This window comes from Mauremys mutica, chromosome 11 (assembly GCF_020497125.1).
Source record: "Mauremys mutica isolate MM-2020 ecotype Southern chromosome 11, ASM2049712v1, whole genome shotgun sequence".
In the NCBI taxonomy this organism is placed as follows: Eukaryota; Metazoa; Chordata; order Testudines; family Geoemydidae; genus Mauremys; species Mauremys mutica.
The window spans coordinates 79,596,817-79,623,053 of record NC_059082.1 but is presented as its reverse complement, the minus strand read 5'-3'; the positions used below and the strand labels follow the sequence as shown (position 1 = coordinate 79,623,053).

At 52.9% G+C, this 26,237-nt stretch overlaps 1 protein-coding gene across 1 annotated transcript in view; it reads right to left on the bottom strand.

Moving 5' to 3' along the window:
• LLGL1 (LLGL scribble cell polarity complex component 1) overlaps positions 1-25,723 on the bottom strand; it is a 63,621-nt gene extending 37,898 nt beyond the window's left edge. Inside the window, exons 1-2 of the mRNA XM_044979243.1 lie at positions 25,526-25,723; positions 10,386-10,483 (exon numbers count right to left, since the gene is read on the bottom strand). Of these exons, the coding sequence (XP_044835178.1) occupies positions 10,386-10,483; positions 25,526-25,606 (179 nt within the window). The 5' untranslated portion in view covers positions 25,607-25,723. The remainder of the gene's footprint in view (positions 1-10,385; positions 10,484-25,525) is intronic.
• Between the last annotated feature and the right edge of the window lie 514 nt (positions 25,724-26,237).

Genomic DNA, 26,237 nt, shown 5'->3' with positions numbered 1-26,237 from the left:
TTCCCTCCACCCAACCTGCTACTGCACGTAGGATGACCAGACAGCAAACATGAAACATCGTGACGGGGTGTGGGGGGGGGGCAGGGGGGAGTAAATAGGAACCTATATACGACAGACCCAAAAATCAGGACTGTCCCTATAAAAATCGGACATCTGGTCACCCTAACTGCACGAGGCGGGTGCAAGAGAACTCAAAAGTGAAACCCACCAGTCTGTTGTTGGCATTCAAGCCAAGCAAGGTGTCAAAAGACATTCTGCTTAAGTCGCCCTCTTTCGGTGCCGCTTTAAAAGGTGTTTTAGTAACAGATAAGGCAGCATGGGAAAGACCAGCTCAGTGTGATAGCGCTTCTTCTCTAAAGGCATTTCCTCATTTGTCTATCTGACCTCATTTCCGGGGCTCACTTCACAGCATCCAAATGTATTTTCCTGTGTGGTTAAGCAACTGGCAGCAAACAATTTACAGAGGAGCCTAACGCAAGCAGTGGATTTTATTTTTTTAAACCCAACAGTTTGCATATATGTAATCACCTATCACAAAATCCTCTGCTGTGATACACTCACTGTGAGTGCCAGTGAATGGAGAATTTGCTACACTGCAAGTGTGTCAAACGCTTCAGCGTTATGCATTTGACGTCATCGGTATCTTTTACAGAGAGAAGCCTGTAAAGCTGGTCATTTATAAAGGTTTAGGCAATGTACTTGTGTTACACGCTAATTCGATATACACCATCTCACGGTAAGTGTCTCCACCAGGACGGCACTAGAGGCAAGGTGACTGTTCCTCTGCTCAAACTCGTTATCATAAGCCTCATTCTAAAACTCTGCTTATGCACTCGTTAAGATCCTGCTGACTCCTACATGAATCTTGGCTGGAGCTGCAAGCAGTGCACCAGCGTTAACCAAAACCTACGTTTCAGCTGGAAGCTTACAACAAATTCCCCCCCAATAAAGACATGGCGTGTTAGCAGGAGACAGGATCTCTTCAAGGGAGGCTGCCCACTCCACAAAGGCAGCCTTACAGCAAGGGGCACTAGCAGTGGATGCTTCCAGACTACCACAGCTGGAAGTCCTACAGACGCCACAACAGCAATTAGAGGCTGCCGATGGGAGGAGTTTAAAATGATCCCACGCTGGCAGTTAGCCTATCTGCATTCAGGATCACCAAAGAGCCTTCTGTAGCAGGAATTGGTGAGCTCCCTGCACAGATGGGGAACTGCTAATGCCCTAGTTGAGAAGGGGGCGTTACAGGGAAAAAGGCTGCTAGGGCTCCAGGACCAGAACTGAAGCCATGTGAGACAGGCAGGAATACAAATCCAGAAGGAATTTGATCCTCAAAGGCAGCAATCCCATGGCAGCATCTAAAGGAGCATTTGCTCTCTGCTCCCACTCGACAGCATTCTGTCCAGCCACGAGGAGGAGGATGGAGAACCTTTGTCACCTACTTTGCAACGCAACCAGGGACAGCAGCTAGTGCTACAAGGAATTGGAGAGCAGTGTCCTCCAGCCACAGAGCTGGTACCGAAGCAGTGCACGCCTCCCACAGGAGCGTACTGGCGTAACCCCACACCAGCTTTAACAGGAACCCCAATGGCAAGAGAAAGTGCTGGAGTGCAGGCGACGCGCTCATTAAGAGTGACACTACCAGGGAGATTTCCTTATGCTCTCGTTACAAACAAGGTGGACTGCTTTGCTTTTCACCACGCTGGTTACTATCTGCACTTCCCTCAGGTTGGGCATAGGCAGCAAGCCACTGACTGTTGCTTCCAGAGTCTCATGCACATCCCTGCTTTGTTTAGAACTCTGCTCCCATCGTTCTAGTGTTTTAAGTCTTAGGTTTGTTTAGTAAAGTTTGGTCAAAATTACCATTTTAGGTAATCACGGTCCTTCGAATACATAGGAGAATGGAGCAGGGACTACAATGAGCAACAGCTATTCGAGGCCAGTTAAGAGCAAATCTGGTATATAATAGCATCTGCATGGGAGATGCTAAGACTGCAGTTTCTTTCTGCAGACATCTAGAGCAGTGATCCAACAGTTAGGTGTCACTTGACCATCTGTACCGCTCTATTCCACAGGACCACGGACGCTCGCAACAGGAGGAGGGTTGCAGACTCCCTCCAAAGCCAGGCCGAGCAGATCAGAGAGAGAACTGTTGCATAATGAAAGCTTTCCATTGGCCACTGCAGCACGACAACACCACACATACCCCTCGCTTTTAACACCTTAAAACCAAATACACATTGAAACTCTCATTTACTTTTGCACTTCGCTCAGCTTAAGTAGGTAAAACAGATGGGTCACTTTCACTTTTACTGCTACGCAGTTCCAGCGGCTCATCTGACAGCCCAGGCCATAAAGAAACACAAAACACTTTTCATGGTAATTCTGTCTGGGGAAAGTTTCCATGTTCAGTATTCTCTTTTGTCAAGCGCAGGCACACACGCATCCTGCCAGTACTTTAATGTCTGGGGGAGAGTGAAGAGTTAACAATAGCAATGCCTAAAAAAAGACCCACTAAGCACTCTAGCTAAGCAGTAATATAGGGAATTGAAAGCTTTTAATATTCCTGGGGTAGATCCCTTGAATTCACCACACACAAGTGCCCCACAGATCCATGTACACGAAGAGGAGGGTTATTAGCTCTCCTCCCTTCCCCCCAGTGTCAACATTATCCACAGCGGTGCTCATTTGCATCACGCTGTGGTTTGCGCAGCTACTGTTCTACATTTCACAGCAACCCTGGAGCCAGTTGTAGGAGTTTAAAGACTGAGCTCAAAACAGTGTCAGAGCAGCCTGCCACGCTGCTGCTAGTTCTCCAGAGCTGCGTGAAGTGCTGAAACCACACCCCCAGAGCGGCCTTTTTTACTGCGAGTGTTTGCACTGGCTTTTCCCCCCTGGCATTCCCCCACTATTTCATTATTCCTTGCACAGCTTCACCGGCAGCAGCTCAAGAGCGAGCCTCCCTATAGCCTGGGTAAGCTGAGCCATAGTGGGTAAGACCACCAGCACCCTTTCCACACTGGCACTGCCAGAGAAGTTAAGTTACATGCTATCGGAGAGAAAACCTGCCCTCAAATATAGGGGGGTCTGACAGATAACCAGGCTGCCTAGGGACCACCGCAGGGCAGGACTATTCAGAAAGTGCCAAGTATTCTTGCAGGACCAAGCCATTGACATCTGCTTTCAACAATAAGCCTTATCCACTGAAGGTGAATTAGCAGTAAGAGGACGGCCAGTGAGCTGAGCCTCCCAGACACAAGCCCAGGTGTGAGCTCTCGTAACAGGGTGCAATAGGTGCACGACACCCAGAAGGGCTGGGGAAAAAGGATGTCATTCCACCTCCCTCCCCCACCAGTCAGGGTTTTAAGGGGTTAACACCAGATCTGTGACACGGGCCAGTGTGCACCGTTACTGCTAGTGAATCATTTGGCGCACCTTTAGCCCTCATCTACAGGGCAGCCGTGGTGCGTCACCAGATTGGGAGGCAGCAAGACATCCAACGAAGGTCTATTTCTGTCCTCCCAAGCAGGCTTGGACGGGTCACTAACAGGTACCGCTAACCTAGGTAACTTGAGGCAACTGAAGCCTAGCCTCCCTGTGCCAATGGACACAGCTGCATTGTTCTCTTGGCTACACAAGTCTTCCAGCACCTCTCTCTACCCCACTGCAGTCCAAGAAGGAGACCCGTCCTCTGGAAACAGCCCCTGGAGAAGGGAAAGGCCGTTGTGCACGGGAATGACAGGCTTCCTTAATGGCACACGGCAGCTCTATACAAGGCCCAGGTATGTATCCAGATTCATTGGAATTTAGCAGCCTCCTGACAACACCTCAAGCCACTGGGGGTAGAAACCAGCCTTGCCCAGGGCCCAATAGGAAGAGGCTGATTTAAGTTATTTCTGTCTCCAAGTCACGCTAGGGTTGGGGGAGCCCCCACAACGAGGGCTTTCCCTCCGAGTGCTGAAGTCACTGCTGCATGGCCTTGGGCAGAACACTTCACCCCAGTGCCTTCAATCGTTGGATGGCCAGCGACGTAGGGTTGATCCAGACACCCATTCCCCAACCTCAAAGAAGTCTCCCCTGGGCATCTCTCTCTGCAAAAAGAGCTTAACAGTCATTCAGGGCCGCGGGCCAAAGGTTGCTGACTCCAATGTGGAACAAGCCCTTGGAGGAGTCTGCTGGGAGGGGGCTGCAGCTTTCTAAAGCTGAGTTCCCGTGAGAGGAGGGGAAGCTGGAACCCAGTTCTCCGATGGAGCCAGTCAGAGTGAAAACCAGGCCTCTGCATTTCAGCATACGCAGCTCGTTTCTTTGGCCGACTCAAGAGGAATGGATTGTTTTGGAACAAAATCGGACAATTAAACAGCAATAAGTCCCAGGACCAGATGGGATTCACCCGAGAATTCTGAAGGAACTCAAATATGAAATTGAAGAACTGTGGTATGTAACCTATTGCTTAAATCAGTCTCTGTACCAGATAACTGGAGGACAAATGTAATGCCAATTTTTACTTTTATTTTTTTTAAAGGCAATTACAAGCCAGTAAACCTATCATCAGTACCAAGAAATTGGCTGAAACTATAATAAAGGACACAATTATCAGACATAAGATGACCACAATTTGTTGTACAAGAGTCAACAGGGTTTTTGTAAAAGGAAATCACGCTTCACCAATCTATTAGAATTCTTTGATGAGGTCAAACATGTGGACAAAGGTGATCCAGTCACTTTCAGAAAGTCTTTGACAAGGTCCTTCACCAATGGCTCTTAAACAAAAAGTAAGCAGTCATGGGATATGTGTGATGGTCCTCTTATGGATCAGTAATTGGTTAAAAGATAGGAAAAAAGGTAGGAATAAATGGGCAGTTTTCACAGTGGAGAGAGGTAAATAGCTGCATCCCCCAAGGATCTGTACTGGGACCAGGGCTGGTCAACATTCATAAATGATCTGGAAAAGGGGGTAGACAGTGAGGTGGTAAAGTTTGCAGATGATAACTATCTTGAGTAATTTTGTAAGTCCAAAGCTGACTGCGAGGAGTTACAAAAGGGATCTCTCAAAACTGGGTGACTGGGCAACAAAATGGCAGATGAAATTGACTGCTGCTAATTGCAAAGCAATGCACATGGGATTATTTTTTTCCCCCAAAACTATACATACAAAATGATGGAGTCTAAATCAGCTGCTACCACACAAGAAAGATCTTTGAGTCATTGTGGACAGTTCTCTGAAAACATCCGGTCAACGTACAGTGGCAGTCAAAAAAAGCTAACAATCTTAGGAACCATGCTACTATATAAATCCATGGGGACACTGACGCTTTGAATACTGCGTGCAGACTTGGTCACTCCAGCTCAAAAAAGATATCACAATTGGAAAAGGTACAGAGAAGGGCAACAAAAATGATCAGGGGAATGGAACAGCTTCCATAGCCTGGGACTGTTCAGCTTGGAACAGACACGGTTGGGGGTGGTGGGGGGAATAGAGGTCTATAAAATCATGACTAGTGTGGAGAAAGCCAACAGGGAAGCGTTATCTACCCCTTCACATAACACAAGAACCAGGGGTCCCAATTCAATTGATAAGCAGCAGGTTTAAAACAAAAGGGAAAGAAACAGTCGGTGCAGCCAGCAGTTAGTTAGGATCTGGCTTCCGCCAGTTGCGCTGAGCTAGCAGGCGCTGACCCTTCCGGACCCAGCTCTTGCTCCCGTGGAGCTTGGAGATTGGGAGCAAGGGGAATGGGAAGCCGCTCACTTTGTCTAAGTTATCCACTGCCACTGGCAGATGTTCGGTCTTACCCAACTGAGGCTATTCCTTGCTGGGTACAACCCACCCAGCCGATGCTAAAGCGGCTCTAGCCAGCGCTGTCAAAAGCAATCGCTTCAGATACAGGCTACGTGACCTGGCAACGGTGGCTTTCCTTTGGCGGTGAAGGGAGGCGCTTTCATGCTGCTAACCCGAACCAGGATGGAGTGCGAGAAAGAGGCACGGAGGCCGCCCCTGCCCAGTTATTCGTACTGTTCCTGCGCGTCACCCCGTAGGGGTGCACAGCATAGAACAGAGACGGTCCCTGCCCCAAGGAGCTTACCGTCTAGACAGCTATTTGCACGCCCGTCGGGCAGTACCGCCAGCACACGTATGGTTAACATGGACCAGCCCACGTACAACTCCTGAGGAAGGGAATGTTTTATTCCCCCATCAAGTAAGGAACAACTCGTGCCAGGCCAGAGATGGTTCTCGAGAGCTAAACTCGACTGTAGAAGCATCTGTGCTCCGAGGTCAGTTTTGTGTAACTGGGGTGTGGGAGGGGGGCGAGTTGCCAGGGCAACGTACTGGTGCCAACACACACACACACACACACACACAGTCTGTTGTGCCTGTCAACTAAGCTCTCCGCTCCGGGGACAAACAGAGCCATCTTCTGGCTGCATGGCCAGCGACGTCGCAGCTGGGCCGGCATTCAGGCCTGGTACACAATGGAAAGAAATGCCAGCTTTGTGCTAGGACGCTGAATAAAGGGAGCCCCTCTCGGGTGCGCACACAGTGACTGGGTCTTCCATTTCCTCCCCCGACTCCCGTGCAGAGAGGCTGCAGTGGTGCCGGGAGGAGATCCTACGGCTAGGACAGGGCTAGTTCTGCACCTTGTCCTGTCCGGCACGTCCGACCAATTTCCAACTAACACCCCCTCGCATTCCTGCAGAGCGGGGCCCAGAGAACAGGGCCTCAAAACCCCTGGGACAAATTGATCCCTGGCCTGCAGCCAGCGAGCCCTCTGAAGTCCCTCCACACAGAAAGTAACAAAGGACGCTCTCTGCCAGGCCTCGCAGAACTTGCCAGCTCCCCTCTCCTCTGAGTGCCTTTGGCTACGTGCAGCAGACTGGTCAAGGATGCCCTGGATACAATGGGTCAGCTTCCCCCCGCCCACAATGGCTCGAGACAGACGCTCAATTCAGGGGCAGCCAGTTAGCCACGGAGCTGGGAAAAGGCCTTTTCCCAAGGATCCCTGTAAGGCTGTGCCCTGATTCCCTGAAAACGCCAGCCTGAGTCACTAGGCTGCTGTCCAGGGCCTTCCGGTCCATTACTGGGGCTCCCAGACAATGGTAATAAAAACAAATGCATAGCAGCATCCCTGCGAGAGATGTGCTGGCAGCCGCATGCAGACACCCCATTTCTAAGGCTGTGGTTTGGGCCCATATCTTGCCTCTAGAGGAGTCTTTCCTCTGCACTGGAGAAAAAACAAAACAAAACAGCATATTTGCTAAGAAGTGTTGTCCGAGCCCTGGGTCGTGATGCACAAGAATCGGGTGGGCCTCAGCATTTAACTGTTTGCAGTTTAAGCTGGACGTACATGTATTATTTTTTGAGAAAGAAATCCAGCTCCTAATTGGACACAGACTTGTGCGCTCCATGCATGGACACGTTTATTATTTGTATCAACGTACACCTCTACCCCGATAAAACGCTGTCCTCAGGAGCCAAAACATCTTATCGTGTTCTAGGTGAAACCGCGTTATATCGAACTTGCTTTGATCTGCCGGAGCGTGCAGCCCCGCCCCACTGGAGCACTGCTTTACCGCGTTATATCCAAATTCGTGTTATATCGGGGTAGAGGTGTAGCACTTATGAGCCCCCCATGGGTCAGCACCCCATTGTGCTAGGCCCTGTACAAACAGAACACAAAAAAACAAACCCACAGTTCCTGCCCCCAAAGTCCTGCTAATCTATGTAGAACCCAGATCTCCAGCTCAGGTTATTAGACTTTGCTAATAACTCTGCCCTATTCGTTTGGGGGAGAGAGGGACCCCTACAGCTTCTTGTAAGCCCACTTGGCGGGCTAGTGGTCCCCATTCCAGGTTCGCCTTCCCCACCGATTGTTTGCAGAGGTGGACGAACAAAAAGACAAACACCGGGCAAGGAGTTTTAAACACCAAGTACCTGGCACCCCAGACGGCAGCTGGCCCAGTGTCCCCACCAGCCCTGATCTCCCCAACCACCTCTGTAATTTGCCATCCTCAACCTGCAATTTGTGCTCCTTAAATAAACCCCTGGGCTGAAGGTTTGTTGGAGGAGGAGGAAGGAACACACACATCTGCTCCTTCTCCCCAGCCTGCATCACTGCTCAATCCCGACTTGCCATTGGCACGTATTCTTCACGGAGAGAGGAAATGAGCAGCATCACGGCACCGCGAAGAGAGCTGGAGGGAAGCAGTGGGGAAGCCGCCAGCAGAGGAGGAGTGCGAGCGTGAACGCTCTCCCTAATGCAGGCCACCAGCGGGATCCGAGAATGTCAGTTTTTAGTGCCTGATCGGCTGTTTCCCCTGGGCACCGCTCCACGGCAAGCGATGACACCACGTCTACTTAGAGCGGAGGTGGACTCCATTCATAAGTCACACGCCGTATTTTTGGAAGATTGAGCAAGTTCAGCTGTTTCCTTCCCCACTCCTTTGGGAATGAGGAGTGTGGATTTATCCTCTACTCAGCCATCCACACACACACACACACACAGTCAGACAGCCCAGCTGCTGCAGAGATCCATGTAGGCCCTGGGTCTGGCTCTCCATGGAGAGATCCCTGACGCCCAGGGCACGCTATAACCCGGTTATGCCAACGGGGCAGGCTTGTGCTAGAAGCAAGGGGCCGCAGAGAGGCGTTTGGTTTGCCACACTTGAAGGAAATCTAAGAGCTTCAATGAGGTGGCCCCTATGGCTCACATGGGCACTGTTTTACCCTGTCCATTAAGGGCAGAAAGTAGCGCCATGGCAGGAAAGCCACCGCCGCCGCGGTTGGAGGAGACCACAGGATGGCAAGGCTCGCCAGCATCAGACGCGAGGCTGCCGTTTGGTCACTGCCTCCACGTCTGCCCCTACCCACAAGCTGGTTTCTATGACCACTTTGCCACGCCAAGGCCCATACATTCAGCTATTTACCAGAGGGCCAGTTGCTAGGCACGGAGTAGGAAACATGCTAGAAGAGGAAAAAGCCATGCTCCTGCTGAGAGCTGGAGGATCAACTCTGAGTCACTGCTCTGCACAGACAGCTGAGTGCAGAGGCTGGAATCTTGGCAAGACCGATTTGCAGCAACACCCTTGCAGGGAGAGGGCGGGCACTCCCACCCGCCCACCCTATCTGGAGCACAAGCAGCCTTCCCCGCCCCCACCCCAACCTCCAACCTGGCCCATGCAGCCGTGACTTCACTTCCCATCCCCAAGGCGTGGTGACTAACCTTTACGGAACAACACCCCTGGGAAGCAGGTAAACACCATCATCCCTGTTTAACAGATGGGGAAAACTAGAGGCATAAGCGAGGACAAACGAACAGAAGGGATCAGTGTCAGAACTAAGAGATCCTGGGCTCCAGTTCTGTGCTCCAACCACTACCTCCAGTGTGGGCACCCGGAGAGGTAGTAGATTAAGATCTATACCCCTTCCACACAGACACCTTTCCCAGATGCTGGCTGTCCTCCCAACCACCTCGAGCCACTCTGCTCCACCCCTGTCCCCTCCACTCTCACCTGCCAAAAAAGGTGGGAACAGAACGGCACCTTCGTTTTCCAAGTTTTAGATGCGTATAAATAACCCGCACCCACAAGAAGCCAGGTACTAGCAAACTCGCATGCACAGCAAGAACACACCCATTCGCAGTGGGTTACAATGCTCATGACACAGCCTAGCCTTGCTTCCAAGAGGGCTCTGCAGCCTTCGGCCCTGGGTGGGCACCGAAGTGCAGCAGTTAATCCAGGCCTTAAGCTCGGTTGCAATCATTGCTGTGAGATTTTGCAGACACAAGAAAAGTAACTGAAAGTTCCGTGCTGTAAGCCTGAATTTTCACTCTCATCTGGACAACGCAGTCAGCCAGGGTCTGAGCCCCAGGACATCCGCTGGGAAGCTCCCAATACTCGAGGCTATTTCATGGGACAAGAAACCCCACTTTCCCGACCAACACTACAGGCTCTCAGCCAGAGGTTCCAGTTTTCAAAGCTGCAGCTGAGCTACCGAATCGAGATCAGCTGCCATATTAATCCCGGAACCGCAGTGGGCTGAGCTGAAATACAGCGCTAGCGCAGAGTGGTCCCAACACCTTCCCGAGCCAGTAAGGAATGCTTCTGCCTAAGCCAAGGCTGAATCATCCCCCCAGGTCCCAGCCGTTTGGCCTGCAAGGTATTTTGAGACACCGTACGAAATCCTTAGCTAGCACCTACCAAGGTGAACAGAGCAGACCAAGCCAGTTAGCCAAAGAGTTTGAATGAGACCAACACAACACCGGAGCCATGTGCAGCGGCCACGTCAGGCCCATTTGTAGCTCCAGCAAGTTTGCCCCCCAGCTGGCAGGAGGTGACCTTACCTTCCGCCCCTCTCCAGAGGGACCCACAGGAGCGTGTCCCGGAAAGGATACATTTTCACAGCTCCCGATTTGGTGCCAACAGCCATAATTCGCAGCTTGGGGTCGTAGGCCAGAGAGCTCGGCTGGTTGGGGAACCCATGTTCCACAGTCTAGGAGGAAGACGAGAGAAACGAGACAGCGTCACATGCCACGGAGTTCAGTGGTGCGAGACTGACTCGCCTGTAGCCCCCAGAGATGGTTACACGGGGCCCATTCCAAAGCCTTCGGCCGGCGCTGCCTCCATAGGCTTGCACAGCGCACGCAAAAGAGAAGTTCAGTTGCATCCCTATTACAGGGCCCAAGAAGATCTCACAAATGTACATGCCACCCTTCCCTGCAGTGCTGGGGAGAAGGGGGAGGACTCCCCCTTGAGCACCTGCCTGAAAGCCTTTTCAACGGGATGTGCCGGCAGTGCCAGGCAGCTCTGTTGCCCCACTGCCCAGGCGAGCTAGGCAAGGAGCACACACACGATCGCCTCATCTAACACTTCTGGGCCTTGGCATTGTCTGAAAACGGTCAGGCCTCGCCTTCCCTGCTCCCCAGAGAGGGGCTTGTGACTCAGAGCTCAGCCAAGGATCAGGGCCCACTGGGCTTGGCACGGTCCAGAACGTGGGAAGCCAGGCCCTGCCCTGGACACAGACCAGCAGGAGCTTTACAAGGAGACAGTAGGTCCGATCTCCGCCCAGCTTGTAAACTGCTGCCGAATTTCAGAGCCACAGCTCAAGACACCTTGCAGCTACCAAGCCTTGGGACATCCCTGGAATAACCAGCTAAGTGGGAGGTGGCCAATCACCGTGTGTCCCACTGACTTCATCAAAGCCTTTCAAACAGCCTGCGTGAGCCTTGACCGGGAGGCAGCACCGGATCTGCCGTGGCTCCGGCCCACGCCTGTTCTTTGCCGCGAGGATTCCCAGCAGCGGCTATAAGAGCAGCACTGGATAGACAGCACCACTCCTTAGCCTGCTGGCGGTCTTCTATTACTGGCCACAGCTTCCTTTCAGGAAGGTTAATAAGAGTCAACGCAGCCCACGCAGTGCAGGTGCAGCCTCCTTTAGAGCTGCTCCCACCCCAGTGGCCTCCTGGAAGGCCATGTTTTAGGAGAAGTGGAAGGGAGGAAGAAGAGAAGAGATTAATCAGGCTTGGCTGGAAGAGCCGCCTGGAGCAATCGCTCCCTCCCACCTCCCCTGAGCAATCCCAGCAGGGCTCCAGCCAAGGACTGGGGTTTTGTTGTGTTTTTTTCAGGACCAACGTGCAAGTATCCGAATTCCAGCTACATCTCTCACATGTCAGGGTCAATCTGAGCTCAGTACAGGAAGAGACTGAATCTTAGCTCTTGCTCAGCAAACACTCCCCGCTCCCCCTTGGCAATCAGTGTGCGGCTCTGAACGCGACCACCCAGGGAATATAGTCCTTACCCACAGAATGGAGTCCCCTGCAGCCGAGCAGAGGTGGGCAGTGGGATATGGGCATTCTACTAGGTACCCGCAACCAGAGCTGGGGGACAGCCCAGCAGAAAGGCTGCCGAGACGGAGGACTCCTCTTAGCTGCTGGATTGAGATTACTGGATGAAATTCAATCACTTGCCAACTCCGAGAAACAGAGGCTGTTTTTGTATAGAAAATGTTCATAACGGACAAGTTATCCAGGAAGCGATGGCAGCAAGAGACCCTATTACAGGCTCAGCGTACAGACCGGTTAATTCCTCCTACCGCAAGGGAAGGAAGCTCGCTCCGTCTCCGGCACCCCTTTCCCTAATGCTCACAGGCAGGACCCATCTCACCAAGCAGGGGCTCGCCCCAGTGCTTCACAGCTGGCTCTAGGAATAAGGCCATGTCAATATGCACAGTGCCGCTGCGGCCAGCCGTGCCACTGTAACGCGTCTGGTGAAGACGCTCTGTGCCGATGGGAGAGAGTTCTCCCGTTGGCATAAAAAAACCCACCTTCACAAGTAGCAGACGCTCTCCCGCCAATATGGAACCGTGCACACAATGCTTATGTCAGTGAAACTTACATCGCTTGGGGGGGGGGGGGCGTGGCATAGTCACACCCCTGAGCGACAGAAGTTTTGCTGACACAGGTTGTGGTGTAAACATAGCCATAGTGTCACCATATGGTCTGTAGGATCTTCCCAACTTCACCCTCCCCACACACACACACTCTCTTAACTCTTGCGTCCACTTAGCGCAGGGGTTCTCAAACTGGAGGCCGGGACCCCTCGGGGGGGGGGGTCACGAGGTTATTACATGGGGAGGGTTGCAAGCTGTCAGCCTCCATCCCAAACCCTGCTTTGCCTTCAGCATTTATAATAGTGTTAAATAGATCTTAAAGTGTTTTTAATTTACTGGGGGGGGGGGTTGCACTCAGGGGCTTGCTATGTGAAAGGGATCACCAGTACCAAAGTTTGAGAACCACTGGAGTTAGCAGATCTTAACCACCTGCTTCCTCATGGCTGCTGTGGGTGACAGGTGTTCCAAGTGCCCCCTTTAACGCAAAAGTATTTTCTCCAACAGTACGTAGCAGGGAGTTAGATGAGGACCAGACTAAGGATACTCTTGTACAAAAGAAAGGCCAGAAAAAAAGAAAAACAAAATTGTAAACTTACAGTCCAAGGACAACTAAATTTTTAAATACACGTTCAGATTGTAACAAGGCAGCTCGAGGAGGTAGTGGGAGAAGTTTGCCAGAAGCCGGTCAGAGGATGGCTTGGCAAAAACCCCTTGAGATATCAGTGATCAGCCCCATCTGAAACATACGACTTGTTCTGAAGACAATGCACTGCACAGACACCAACTGCAACACCACCAAATACGGCCCCCCTGAAATTGCGGCCCCATGTGGTTACTCTGCAAAGTAGCAACACAGACCAGACTCAGGAACTGGTCATGGTAAGTACGAATCGTAAAACCGCTGATTTGCTAGTGGCTGCTGGGCCTATTCTGGCATTTCGAGACCAACAGCTCTCTTTACGTGCGGGATATTCTGAAAGAGCACTACACACGAGGTGAGTGGAAAGACTCTGAAATGCCATGGGAACAACGCAACGCTCTAGCCCGACGAAGACTAGGTTTGGGGGCTGGGTCTGTATGCCAGCAGGGGCTTCACACTCTGGACAAGGGGACATCTTGTCACCTTGCACTTGACATGATACCACCACAATTCTCTTGGGAACGGGGCTGGGATCAGCACTAAAGTTTGCCATATTTTCAAGTGGAGAGTTCCAGTGCACAGCCGTCAGGCAAAGGCGATCCAGGGAGCAGGACATGGGTATCCTCTCTCCCACCCTGAACGACAGCAATCAGATAGCTTCGAAAGACTTGGGTGCCAATGTTACCCCTCCTGCGGGACACACCATCACCAAGCCAGACAGCTCTAGGCTCCCTGCCTTCATGCCACCCTGGCCAGTCAGATTTCTTAAGCTAAGCAGGGCAGGGCCTGGTGACTGCATGGATGAGACCAAGGAAAACAAATTCGGCAGCAGGTAGCTGTTAACGTGGTTGCTAGTGCTCAGAGTCAGTACTGCACCCACTGTCCCTAGTGCCATCCCATGGACTGAAGACACAGTCCATGGGAGGAAGAAGGGGACAGGAGTTGTACCCTCCGCAAGCCAGAGGAGTCACTGAGTATGAAGCAAGGGTTTGGAATGCAGGCTCCTTGGAGCTAGACCAGAGCCAGCCGACCCACCCTTCCGCCCTAGGGCTCTGTACTAACCACACCCCCTCCGCTCCTTCTGTCCAAGGGCCTCTAGTTAGTGCTCTGCAGCTATCAGTTTGCCCCCAGCCTCTCTGGGATGTAGGTCTCCATTCTGTAAGTGCGGATACATCAAAGAGAGGCTGAGTGACTTGCCAAAGGTCTCCAAGTGAGTAAGTGGCTGAGCCAGGAGAGTCTTTGCTTTAACTACTGGGCCGTTTTGCCAGCAGAGGAGCTTCAACACATGGGCTGGAGATAGCCAGCATATGACACCAACGAGCTCCTCACAAGTAGCGAGTGACATTTACAGTCCAACACCCGCTCTCACAGGGGAAGCGTCACCCACGGTCTAGGTTGGGAACAGCGCCCGAGGTCATAGGTCAGCATGAGCACTAGGAATTCAACCCAGCTCTCCCAAGTCCCTTACACAAGGAAATTCTTTGTTCCTGACAAGACATTGCACAGTCCTAAGGGGTGAATCGAGGGGAAACATTCACAAATCTTCTACATCAAGGGCTACGGGATCCCGAGTCCACACAGGACAGAAAGGATTTGATATCACCACTGAAATAAAACAGGTATGGAGTTCCCTCTGTAACTGGAGATTTCACCTCCGACTCCCTGAGAGGGGAATGGCGCACGGTGGTTAGGCCCCAGGAGACCCAGGTTCAATTCCCTGCTCTGCTACAGACTTCCTGTACAACCTTGGGCAAGTCACTTAGTCTGTGCACCACCTATATAATGGTCATTAATATTTCCCTCGTGCATCTCTCCTTGCAGGTAAAGACTGCAAGGCGCTCAGATATTATGGGACTGGGGATCATAAGCCCCTAAGACACATCACTGCATAGAGCAGGGGCAGGGGTGGGAAAACGTTTTGGCTCAATGGCAACATCTGGGTATAGAAGTTATATGGCGGGCCACGAATGCACACAAAGCTGGGATTGGGGTCGGGGGGGGGGGGGTGAGGTCTCTGGCTAGGGGTGCAGGCTCTGGGGTGGGGCTGGGGATGAGGGGTTTGAGGTGCAGGAGGGTGCTCTAGGCTGGGATCGAGGGGTTTGGACTGTAGGAGGGGGGATCAGGGCTGGGGCAGGGGTGTGGGGGGAGGCTCAGGGGTTCAGGCGCCAGGTGGTGCTTACCTCAAGCAGCTCCCGGAAGTAGGAACATGTCCCGTCCCCCCCATGGCTCCTATGCGGAGGCGCAGCCAGGCGGCTGTGCGCTGTCCTGTCCGCAGGCACTGCCCCTGCAGCTCCCATTGGCCGCAGTTCCCAGCCAATGGGAGCTGCAGAGGTGGTGCTTGCGGTGGGGGCAGCATGCAGAGCGGAGCCCCCTGGCTGCCCCTACGCGTAAGAGCCGGAACGGGGCCATGCCGCTGCTTCCGGGAGCTGCACAGAGTGGCTCTCGACCCTGCTCCCCAGGAGCACCAGAGCAGGGCAAGCCCCAGACCCCGCTCCCCAGCAGGAGCGCGAGGGCCAGATTAAAACAGCTGGCGGGCCGGATCCAGCCCACCAGCCGTAGTTTGCCCACCCCTCCCATAGAGTATTCCCAGATGATCAACCTGCCAGGCCAGGAGACAACTTTTCCCTTTCAGCCAAACGCAGGACATGCTGCAGATGCATATAGTACGTCCTCACGTTTCTCTTGCGCTACAACCAGCGGCAGATTAGCACGTTGTCCCCTACCACGCACACACAGACATTAGCCATCTGCCAGTTTATGTTCCCCCCAGCTCCCACCTCTCAAACCTCCTCCCCCGGTTTTCCCACTGGGAGCTGAAATTTTGGTTTCTTCCGAGCCATCAGCAGCAAACACACTTTATTTTTATCTCCCGCTCCAGCTGCTCAGAGCTCCTCCCTTGCACTGGTGTTCTCTTTTTGGATGGGTTTCCACACACCAATGAAGTGAGCTGGGTATTGCAGGTGCACAGCTGTTTAACAGCCACCCAAGCTGCATGTCTCACCCTGGTTTAATGACTCAAATATCAGATCAATCACTGTCCCGGGATAACTAGGAGCCCAGGAAGCAGTCCAGCTGCAGGATTCCTTACAGAAGCTAGTTAATTAGCTCTTTCCCCATTTTCCTGCAGACACCAGATTCCTAGCCTGGCCTATTTGGAAGGGGAGCTCAGGTGCAGCTACCCAGATGGCTCCTCCCCCTCACCAGCCAGAGGAACAATAATGATAGGGAGGGAACATCAGCTGCATCTGGTATTGAATTCAGACATCAAGGCAGGAGACAGGGCTGCTAGATTAAATTCCTGGCCCTGCCACAGATCTGTACATGACCTGAGGAGGGCGTGTGGATCTGTTTGGCCCTCTGAGCGGCGACAGTGTTTCCTCACCTGGGGGGAGGCTAGAATGCTTTGAAGCCTTCCAACAGGAGGAACTATGAACATTCAAATTAATAAAGAATTTGTCGAGGCCAAGCACGTGGTTGGGATTGTCCCCGGCCGGCCATTCCCATCTGGCCAGGGATTCATCATTTTCAGAGGGCCAGTGGGTCAGATTTTCTGTGCAGTCAGCCAGCTTGCAAACAGTCCTCTTGTTCCATTTTTCTCAACCTTTTTGATACCAGGGACCAGTTTGCTGCCTTCCTGAACCGTGTCAGGGAGATCTCAGGGACCAGTGCCGGTCCACGGACCCATCGTTGAAAAACACTGCTTCAGTTGGCCATCGAGCCACTAAGGGGAAGCAACACTGAACCAAGGGTACAATACTTCGTGCATCTTTCTAGGGAGCTTAGGGAGAACCACCCAGAGGGCTGACTATTCAAGCACTTTACACATCTGGAGAATACCGCAGCACCAGGACAATCCATGACGACTCTGGAGGCAGCTTACCAAAGCTCACGGGCCCATCCTGCTCAAGCAGATCCAGTTCTGCTTGTCACCACGACGTCCAAGGCCAGCCCGATTATAACTACTCCAAATATTACAGCAGGAATCAGTGGGGGCATCATGCCTGTAATTAGCCTGGCCTCCCCCACTCCCCTTGTCCGGTTTCATACAAAGCCTTTCAGGGCAAGAACTATTTCCTCTTGTCTGGTTGCATTCCAGTTTGCGTTCCTCTGCCTAGCTCTGCTCTCGAACCGTTCTTTGTGGTCACTTTTACAGCCAACGACTGACAAAGCAGAATCTTGGCACAGGGCTGCTGCCACCACCAGGCCCTACTTGGACAAGACGCAGTGCATTCTTCTGGTCAGGAGTCACCCATCTTCTTGAAAACGAGGCGCTTCATTTCTAGCTGCGTTGGAGATGGGTTATTTTGAGAGAGGACCTTCAGAAATTCATAACTGGCCTGAACAATCATATCTTCCCTTGGAAAAGAGACGGCTAAGGGGAGATATGACTGAGGTCTATAAAATCGTGACTGGTGTAGAGAAAGTAAATAAGGAAGTGTTGATTACTACTTCTCATAACACACGAGCTAGGGGTCACCAAATGAAATTAATAGGCAGCAGGTTTAAAACTAGCAAAAGGAAGTATTTCTTCACACAACACACAGTCAACCTGTAGAACTCCTTGCCAGAGGATGTTCTGAAGACCAAGACCATAACAGGGTTCAAAAAAGAACTAGATAAATTCATGGAGGATCGGTCCATCAATGGCTATTAGCCAGGATGGGCAGGGATGGTGTCCCTAGCCTCTGTTTGCCAGAAGCTGGGAATGTGCGACAGGGGATGGATCACTTGATGATTCCCTGTTCTGTTCATTCCCTCTGGGGCACCTGGCATTGGCCACTGTCAGCAGACAGGATACTGGGCTAGACGGACCCTTGGTCTGACCCAGTAGGGCCATTCTTATGTTCTTGTGTTTTTTTAAACACTCTTTCAGAACCAGAACGGAGAGGAAGAGACAAGGAGTTCTGATCCGCAACAGATCCCTTTAAAGCACCCGTTTACAAGTGGCCATCACTCAGCCGCAAGACATTCCTTCTTCCATAACCCACGCACCATTCTCTAGACTAGCGAATGCCCCAGGATGAGAGGCCACCTCAGAGTCATGCCAACCCTTTTCACTCTGTTGCCATTTAATGGGAAAAAGGGCCCAGGAGCTAGTTCCCCGTAGTCAGCCCTCCTTTAGAGGAAGCACCATTGCTGCTTGAGCCATCCAGAATATACCAGAAAATAGCTATAGGGCTCAAGTCACTTGCTCCTCATCCCCGTGTGATGGAACAACACTGGGGAGTCAGATTACGTCATTCATGACTTTGGGGGAGCATGGCCATGAGTATGACCTGGGGCAACAAGAAGGACCAAAGCAGATCAATAGGTGTGATGGGAGGGAGATGAGCTCCCTTCTCATCAATGAGAAGGTGGAGGATCTACAAACTCCCCCCAGATACTACACACTGAGAGACACCCAGTGCCACCAACCCCCTCCCCAGGTTTACCGAGCCAAAGCTCTGGTGAGTTACAGATTTCAGGGAGCTGTCATGCACCCCGAGGGAACTGAGTAAGTCTTGTGTTTTGACAAGGCTAAAAGTTTAGCAACTGGGCCGTGCAGAAACACAGCTTATTTGGGAAGAGCACTGGTCCTACCGCTGGAATCAGGACCTGTCACTGCTTGCGAGATGCTCTTCTCCCCACTGATCAGGGGCCCACCCCGCAACCTCCACCTGGTGTTGGAAGAGGTCTGTAGTCAGACAACTCTGCACTCCTCAGAGAGGAAGAGGAGAGCCATAGACATAGTGCATGACAGTGCCATCAAGGAGCCGCTGGTGCCAGTGGAATGGCTCTCAGAGGTACCTGCCACTCCAGTGCCAGGGCTCGTGCACGGGCTGCCTGAGTTATGCAGTGAGAGAGAGTCGGTGACCTCTAGGGATCAGATTCAGAGGCAACGCATTTTACTTGTTAACTGACAGGTCTCCAGGGTGAAAGGTTAGTGCATTAATCCTGCTACAAGCCTCCACTATTACCCCTCCCTAACATCTTCCTTCTGCCACTAAATCCACAGAGAGCTTTCAAATTCCTCGTCGGAGCGACAGCTTAACGAGCTATTCTGTACGACCCAAGCCCATATTACAGCACATCCCCTCCCTCGCCAGACGACATCCCCAAGAGCTGTATCTGGCACGCAGAGGCCGCCTTCTCCAACGCAAGCTCTGGGTCTGGTTACAGCAGATACAAATCAGATTTCAGGCAAGCTGAGAAGGAGGGAAAAAAAGTCTTAATAGAAGTCAGGTGGACGATCATACCCGCAGTTCAGAGCCGCTCCTCAGCAAGTTCCTGCTGCAGCGCAGAGACCCCAACCACATGCAAGTCCTGCATCCACAGAAAGCCCCTCAGAGCAACCTTGCTTCCCCCCCATGCCTCCCAGCACTAGACAAAACTGCCTATGGACTCGAAGCAAGAACTGCACCACGCTCCCCCACCCCCGCAGCTTGTAACGGCCTTGAACGTATCTGGTTTAACACAAAGATAAAAACCATACCCCCAATCCTGCAAACGCTCCTCCCGAGTGGGACTAGCCAGGCAGTGAGCGCTATGACGGGAACCGTCCGCAGGATCAGGTCCCGTGTCAGCGATTACAGAGGCCTATCTATAGCATGGGCAGGCCACATGGCCACACTACAACGGTCTGTTCAGAGCGTGGGTTGAGTCCGCACTTCAGTCTGCACGTGGAATGGGACCAAATCAGCGCCCCCCCTCAGCCCCGGCTGGGAAGGATTTAGCCATCTGCTTCCACCAACCATCCAAGGCGGCGAGCAGGCCCCTGGAAACGGAGGTGAGACTTGCCTCCGTCAAGCGCTTCGAGATCTACTGATAAGCGCTACGACACAGCGCAGTGCTATTCCATTCACCGTGGATGGGGCCGGCTGGGGTCCAACATGTGACCATATGTTGTTAGCCACACGTGCTCCCAACTAGACTATTCATTTATACTCATCTCTGACTTGACAGAGGAAGACAAGTTACTCAAATTGAAGGACCATCTCTTTATCCTGCAGTTTCACAGAGCAGGCTGCATTCGGCCGCCCAGCACCAGTATGGACAGTGCTATATCGATGGGAGAGCTTCTCCCACCAACACAGCTACCGCCTCTTATGGAGGTGGCATTAAGCGCTACAGCAGTGCAGCTACACCGCTGTATATTTGTAGCGTAGACCTGCCCTTATTCAAACTGAACAAATGTCTCTGTGCCCTGCAGTTTCCACAGAGAAAGCCACATTCGGCCTCCCAACTAGACACGAGCAAACTGATTTCTCAGTTGGGTGGCAGAACCGAGCAAAGTTTTCCTTCGGGTCAAACCCAACCTGGAATGTTTGTTTTTTCACCAAAATAAAAACTGTTTGGAGTTGAGCTAAATGATTTGTTTGACCCCCAAAAAACAACCGTGTTTACCCTTAAAAAAATTAAACCAATCTAATGCCCTTTTTAAATACAATGTTTCAGCATGAAAAGTTACATGCTTGGCTTGCAAAGTGTCAAAATGAGCTGTTGTGATTTTCTTTTTTTAAATTCAGCCAAAACTATTCACCAAATTCACAAATGGTTTCGGTTGCCCTGAGCGTTTTGGGGCACATAAGCTATTTGACTAAAAAGTTTCACCCAGCTCCATTTCCAACCCTTTAAAGGTGGAAGAACAGCGACAAGAGCTAGAAAAGCGAGAGCACTCATGCCTAGTTTGCTTTTAGCAATAACCCTAATCCAGGCACCCGTGGCCGGCAATGCCAATGCTGACCCCAAAGCACAGCGCCTGGGTTTGCCCCAACTGAGCCAATTGGCATTTGCCTCAACTCCAAGTGAGAGTAAACCTCACGTAGCTCTTCCAGTGCAGCCCCGTTCACGTCCTTGCCTACACTTCGGGGTCAGCACTGGCACAGCTGCTCCAGGGGCAGAGTTGGAATTATTCCCATCTGCAGCCTGACTGTGAATACAAAGGTTCTGTAAACACAAACTGATGTCAGGGCTGCGGGAGGGGACGATATAAGCTCACTGATTGTCCAAACGGTTTAGGATGGGTGCCCGAGCTCGGCCTCATTGCCATCTGGATTCCTTTGCAGATGTCTGCAAGCATTGATCAATCCAGGCCTTTCTCTCGAATGCTCTGGCCCAACCCCTAGAGGAACCATTGCCAACGCTGACATCCCTTCTTCCCTTTTTAAGCCCAGAACTCGCAAGGAGCCTCAGGAAGGAGACAGCCTGAATGAGGGGCAGATCTGGAGGTTGTAACTCTCAGCCAGGATTTCACAGCCCTGAATCCAGTGAGATCCAGTTCAAAACCCTAACCATGAAGTGACCCCCTAGGGTTTGTCACTTAACCTGCTTGGGGAGGTGACTAACGGGGCTTCATGCACAGGCAATGTAGACATCTGTACCCTCAAAGACTGGTCAAAGTTCAGGACATCACAGACCATCACGTGAGTAATTCAGATCCCAGTCCTGCGAGGTACAGAGCCCTTGCCTACACTTCAATTGGGATGGAGAGAACATCCTACCTCATGGGATCAGGCCCTGGACATGAAGGCAGTTAGCACCAAGAGACCAACTGCACTGGCCACAGAGCTTCTTGTACACAGCTCTGCCCTGCATCTGACCCACAGCATTTCCTGGCTTCTGTAGCAGAGGCTACCCTTTAGGGAGATCGCTGTGCGATTGGGTCAGGTATCCAGGCCAGACTGGTTTTCAGCTGCAGCCAAAACTGTCCCCAGGTCTGCAGAGGCAGAGGGGCTGGGCTGACCCATTTCTGACATGGACAATGCAGCATCTAAAGCAATCGGTTAGTATTCCATCCCTGATCATGATGATCTGGCAGAGACCCTGGCAGATCTAACCCAATCCTTTGCAAATCCAAGAGCTACCACAGCCAGAGCACAAGAGATGGCCATTGCGCATCTGTTTATGAAATTTGAATCTATACCAGCTCCGTTCGCTTCCTGCTGGCATCGGAATTCTATAGCTAGCTCCAGGCATACAGCCCATTAAGCTTTCTTATGCTAGCAGGAATGGATAAAACCAATATTTGCTCACAACTGTCAGCATGAAGCACCACAACAGGAGTCACTATCGGTTCAGACCACGCTCAGCTTCATGGTCACGCTCCCCGTATTGAACACGGAGCACAATGGGCCTGCCAGTTATAACGCTGGCCACGCCCACCCCAGGCCAACTACGCTTGTCTCATTGATAGCCATGCTCCTGGCCATTTAGAGACATCCCACATTCCAGAGCATCACGCAGAGTGGAGCTCTGCCTCTTTCCTGAGCTGCTGTTTACCGCCGCTCCCTCCGGATCCTTCATTCAAGGCAGATGGAAAACCCAACTGCAAGTCAATGGGCGTCCAGCATTTTGCTCCTCTGGGGGCAGGCCAGGCATCGGAAAGCACAGCTGCTTGCGGAGGTGAAGGCCGCAAAGGAAACTGCTTCTGGCAGGCTGCAGAAGAGATCGGGAGGTTCCGAGCCTGGTGCCCCACCAGTTGCCAGAGATATCCAGGCTACGTCCCAGAACCGGGAGCTGTGTGCCAATCCTATCAAACGTAGTTAGCTGCTGGGGGAGTGGTCCCTTCTTCCTGCTCAGGAGATTAATGGAAGACTGTCTAATTCCCTAGCGCAGCTAGAGGAGGAGATTATGTGATCACAGTCACTGTACATTTCAAATGCAGACTTAAAAGCCTCCACACACAGCTCATTTTTCCTATTTGACATCAATGGGAAATCCACTGCAGATCAAAGGTAGCACAAGACCCAGAATCCTTCAGGGCTCTGTCCCCAGCCCCACTGGGGAGACCCACATATTAAGGAGGGAGCTTTAGCAAAGACAGGAACAGCCAGTAAATTGGCTACAGGACTCAAGTGCTAGTAACATTCCCAAGCCCAAAACACACAGCTGGCTGATTTGGAAGACGTCTGCATCACTACACCCCTTTGAATCCTGGAATAGGAGCCCCAGCCAGGGCTGGCTTTAGGAATTCCCCAAGCAGGCTGTTCCTGAGCCACCTCTCCAAAGCTGCCTAAATTCACATACAGCACTAGTGTGCTAAGCCAGCAGCACAGCCACACAGCCTGACATGGGAAGTGTGGGACCACCAAGCACAAAGGGGGGCGGGCCTGGCCGTTTAGGCACCCAAGCTCGCGGTTTGTGGGTCCCCAGAGCTTGCTTTCTCACATCCCCTATTTCATTAGGTAAGTTACAGCTTCGCTTTGGGAACAGATTAACACCACGAGAGAAGGTGGGCAAACCCTCCACAACCCGACAGGACGAGCCCCAAGACAGGGGTGTTTTATCCCCATTTCAGACCCACTATGAGCTTTTCAAGGAAAAATCGTCCCCACTAAGGTTCAGCTCTACCTCCATTATAGGGCAACTGGGAGTCCTGTGAAACACACAGACAACACGCAAGAGCTCCGAGGCCCATGGGAGGTGGACAGAGCTCTGGACTGGGACTCGGATCCTGGGTTCTATTCCCCAACTCAGCCGCTGACCTGCTGCGTGCCAGTGGGCAAGTCATCACCTTTCTGCTGGCTTCCCCTTTCCACTCGCCCTGCCAGCTCTCTGGGGCCGGGATTGCACAGTGGGGCCCTGCTCTCTACTCCAGTATTACTGCAATCCAGGAGACACCGAAGGACAAGCACTAGGGAACAGCACAAGGCTGGGAAGAGACGGCCAGACAAAGTCATCGAGTCAGAGCTACCAGGTGTGACCTACAACTCCAGGGCAGTATAGCAGCAGGCATTCTTCCTTCAAGCATCCCACAGCCTGTCAAGCCACGAGCACGGATGTTTGCACAAAGCAAGTAAGGCTCCTACAGCAGAATCATGCTGCATTCGCTTCCAAGCTAAACAAGTGATAAGGTGGAACTGTATCAGAGGGGTAGCCGTGTTAGTCTGGATCTGTAAAAGCAGCAAAGAATCCTGTGGCACCTTATAGACTAACTGACGTTTTGCAGCATGAGATTTCGTGGGTGAATACCCACTTGCATCCGAAGAAGTGGGTATTCACCCAAGGTGGAACTGATCTCCCTTCCTTTAGTGTGCAAGTGGCAGGACAGAAAAAGCATCAACCTTTGATGTGCTCATTCGGGATGGACTCCAAGCAAGCGGGGAGATTTTATTTATCTTCATTTTAAAAAAAGCCCAGAGCGCACAGCTGTGCTGAGGGGGTGCCGCTCAGAAGCGCTGGGGGGTGCCGCTCGGAAGCGCTGGGGGGTGCCGCACAAGGGAGGGGCATCCCTCCACTTCCCGGATCAGCGAGCTTGGGGAGCCCCTAAAGCGACCCAGTGAGAGATGCAAAAGCAAAAGTGCAGCCACATTTACAGCATTTCTACCGAGGCGGCTTCTGGCTGCCTCATAAAATGTGTTTGTGGCCAGGAGGCCAAGGACTGCAGAGTCCCGTTTGGCCGTAAAGGAAGGAACAGAATGTCAGTTTTTTCAGGGAGAGCGCGCACGCATTTGTCCATGGAGCGCCGCCCCCCTCCTGGGATCCCTGGTCTTCTGTATCACTCCCCCCACCAGTCACTTACCAGGTTCACCTAAAGATCCCAGCGGGCTTATTAAGCCTGCACAATAAAGAGACAAAAGTCCAGGATGAAAAGGGCTATAAATCAAAGGGACACAGCTCTGCCCCTTCAAAGGGGAAGGGCGCACACCGCTCAGAAGGGAATTTGGCATTTTAAAGCCCCCTTTGCTGAGATGCATCAGAACTCGCTGCAGAGTTTCACCGCCAAACGCCACTTATCAGCCTCTGCACCAGAATAAAACTCAGGTGCCGATCTACATTTCAGCTCCATTTCCTCCCCTACAAAACGCCCCCTGAGCCTGTTTCCAGACCACGTCTGAGGACAGGAGTCAGTGAAATCTAACTGTTTCAAGCCAGAGCCCTACCCGCACCAGCCTGGCCTGTTGTCCTGTAAATCTGCTAGCTGCCTCCTACTGGGCACTGAGTGTTCCTCGAGCGCCCAGCCTACACCTATTGTTTCGCTTGAGCGTGCAAGACACATGCAGAGACCGACTCCTGCAAGGGGGGTGGATGGCTCGGGGAAGAGATGCACAACTGGGGGGGGGGCAGGGGAGGCTCAGCTTTTGGAACCGACGTGGTATTTCCCTGCCCCCGAAATTCAGCGGGGCACCCAGGGAAAAATAAGGCAACTCGCGCCCCCCGGCCAGTCTCAAGCAGCCAAGCTGAGCCCCGCAACGCTGCGAGAAAAACGCTCTTGCCACCAACTCCAGCCCCGTCCCCGTCCCCGGGGCCTGCAGGAGAGAGACGCGATGGCAAACGCCCCCGAGCGAGGGAGCAAACGCAGCCAACAGCATCACAGCGGAGCCCGGCTCGGCCCCTCCAGCCCGAGCCGCCCCCAGCCCCGGCCCCGGCTTTGCAACGCGCTCGGATCCCGGCCGGCCCGCTGGGGATGGGGGGGGGCTCCCTGCACCCCCACGCCCCGGAGTGCAGCGCCGAGCACCCCAGGAGCCGCTGGGACGGGCTGGGGGGGGTCTGTCTGTCTGCCCCCCCCCGGGGCCGCCCCCGCCCACCTTGTTGAAGGCGAAGAGCTCCAGCTTGAGCTTCTCCCGCTGGGGGTCGTGCCCCTGCCTCCGGAACCGAAACTTCATCATCGTGCCGGGCTGGGCGCTGGCCGCCGGGCTCCCCGCAACGCCAGCCAGGCAGCGGGCTCGCCTGCCCCATGCACCCGGCCGGCCCCGCGCCGCCAGCCCGCAGCCTGGATGCGGCGGGGGGAGGGGAAGGGGCCGTCAGGAGGCGGGGGGGGTGGGGTGAGCGACGTCCGGCCGAGCCAATCAGCGACCCCGGGGGGGGGAGAGCGAGCCAGACAATGGGGGAGAGAAGCAGGCCAGCGTTCCGCGGCCGGCCGCTGCTGGGAGCATGCGCCGGGGCGCGGGGGTGCCTGGGAGATGTAGTTTTTCCCCCCTCCCACCAGGGGGGCCCGATCCTGAGTGGGGATGCCGGGCACTCCTGCAGTATAAGCCATGAGTCCGCAATGAAGCACTTGGGCCAGATCCGAGGTACAGCTGCCTTAGGAGGGGAGATGCAAAAGACGGGGACTGTTCATCTTAGACGAGAGATGACTGGGGGTGGGGAGGGTATGACACAGGGCTGGAAAATCACGAGTGGTGTGGTGGAAAAAACGAGCAGGGAAGTGTTATTTACCCCTTCACATAACACAACAACCAGCAGTCTCCCAATGAAATGAACAGGCAGCGGGTATAAAACAAGCGTAAGGAAGCCCTT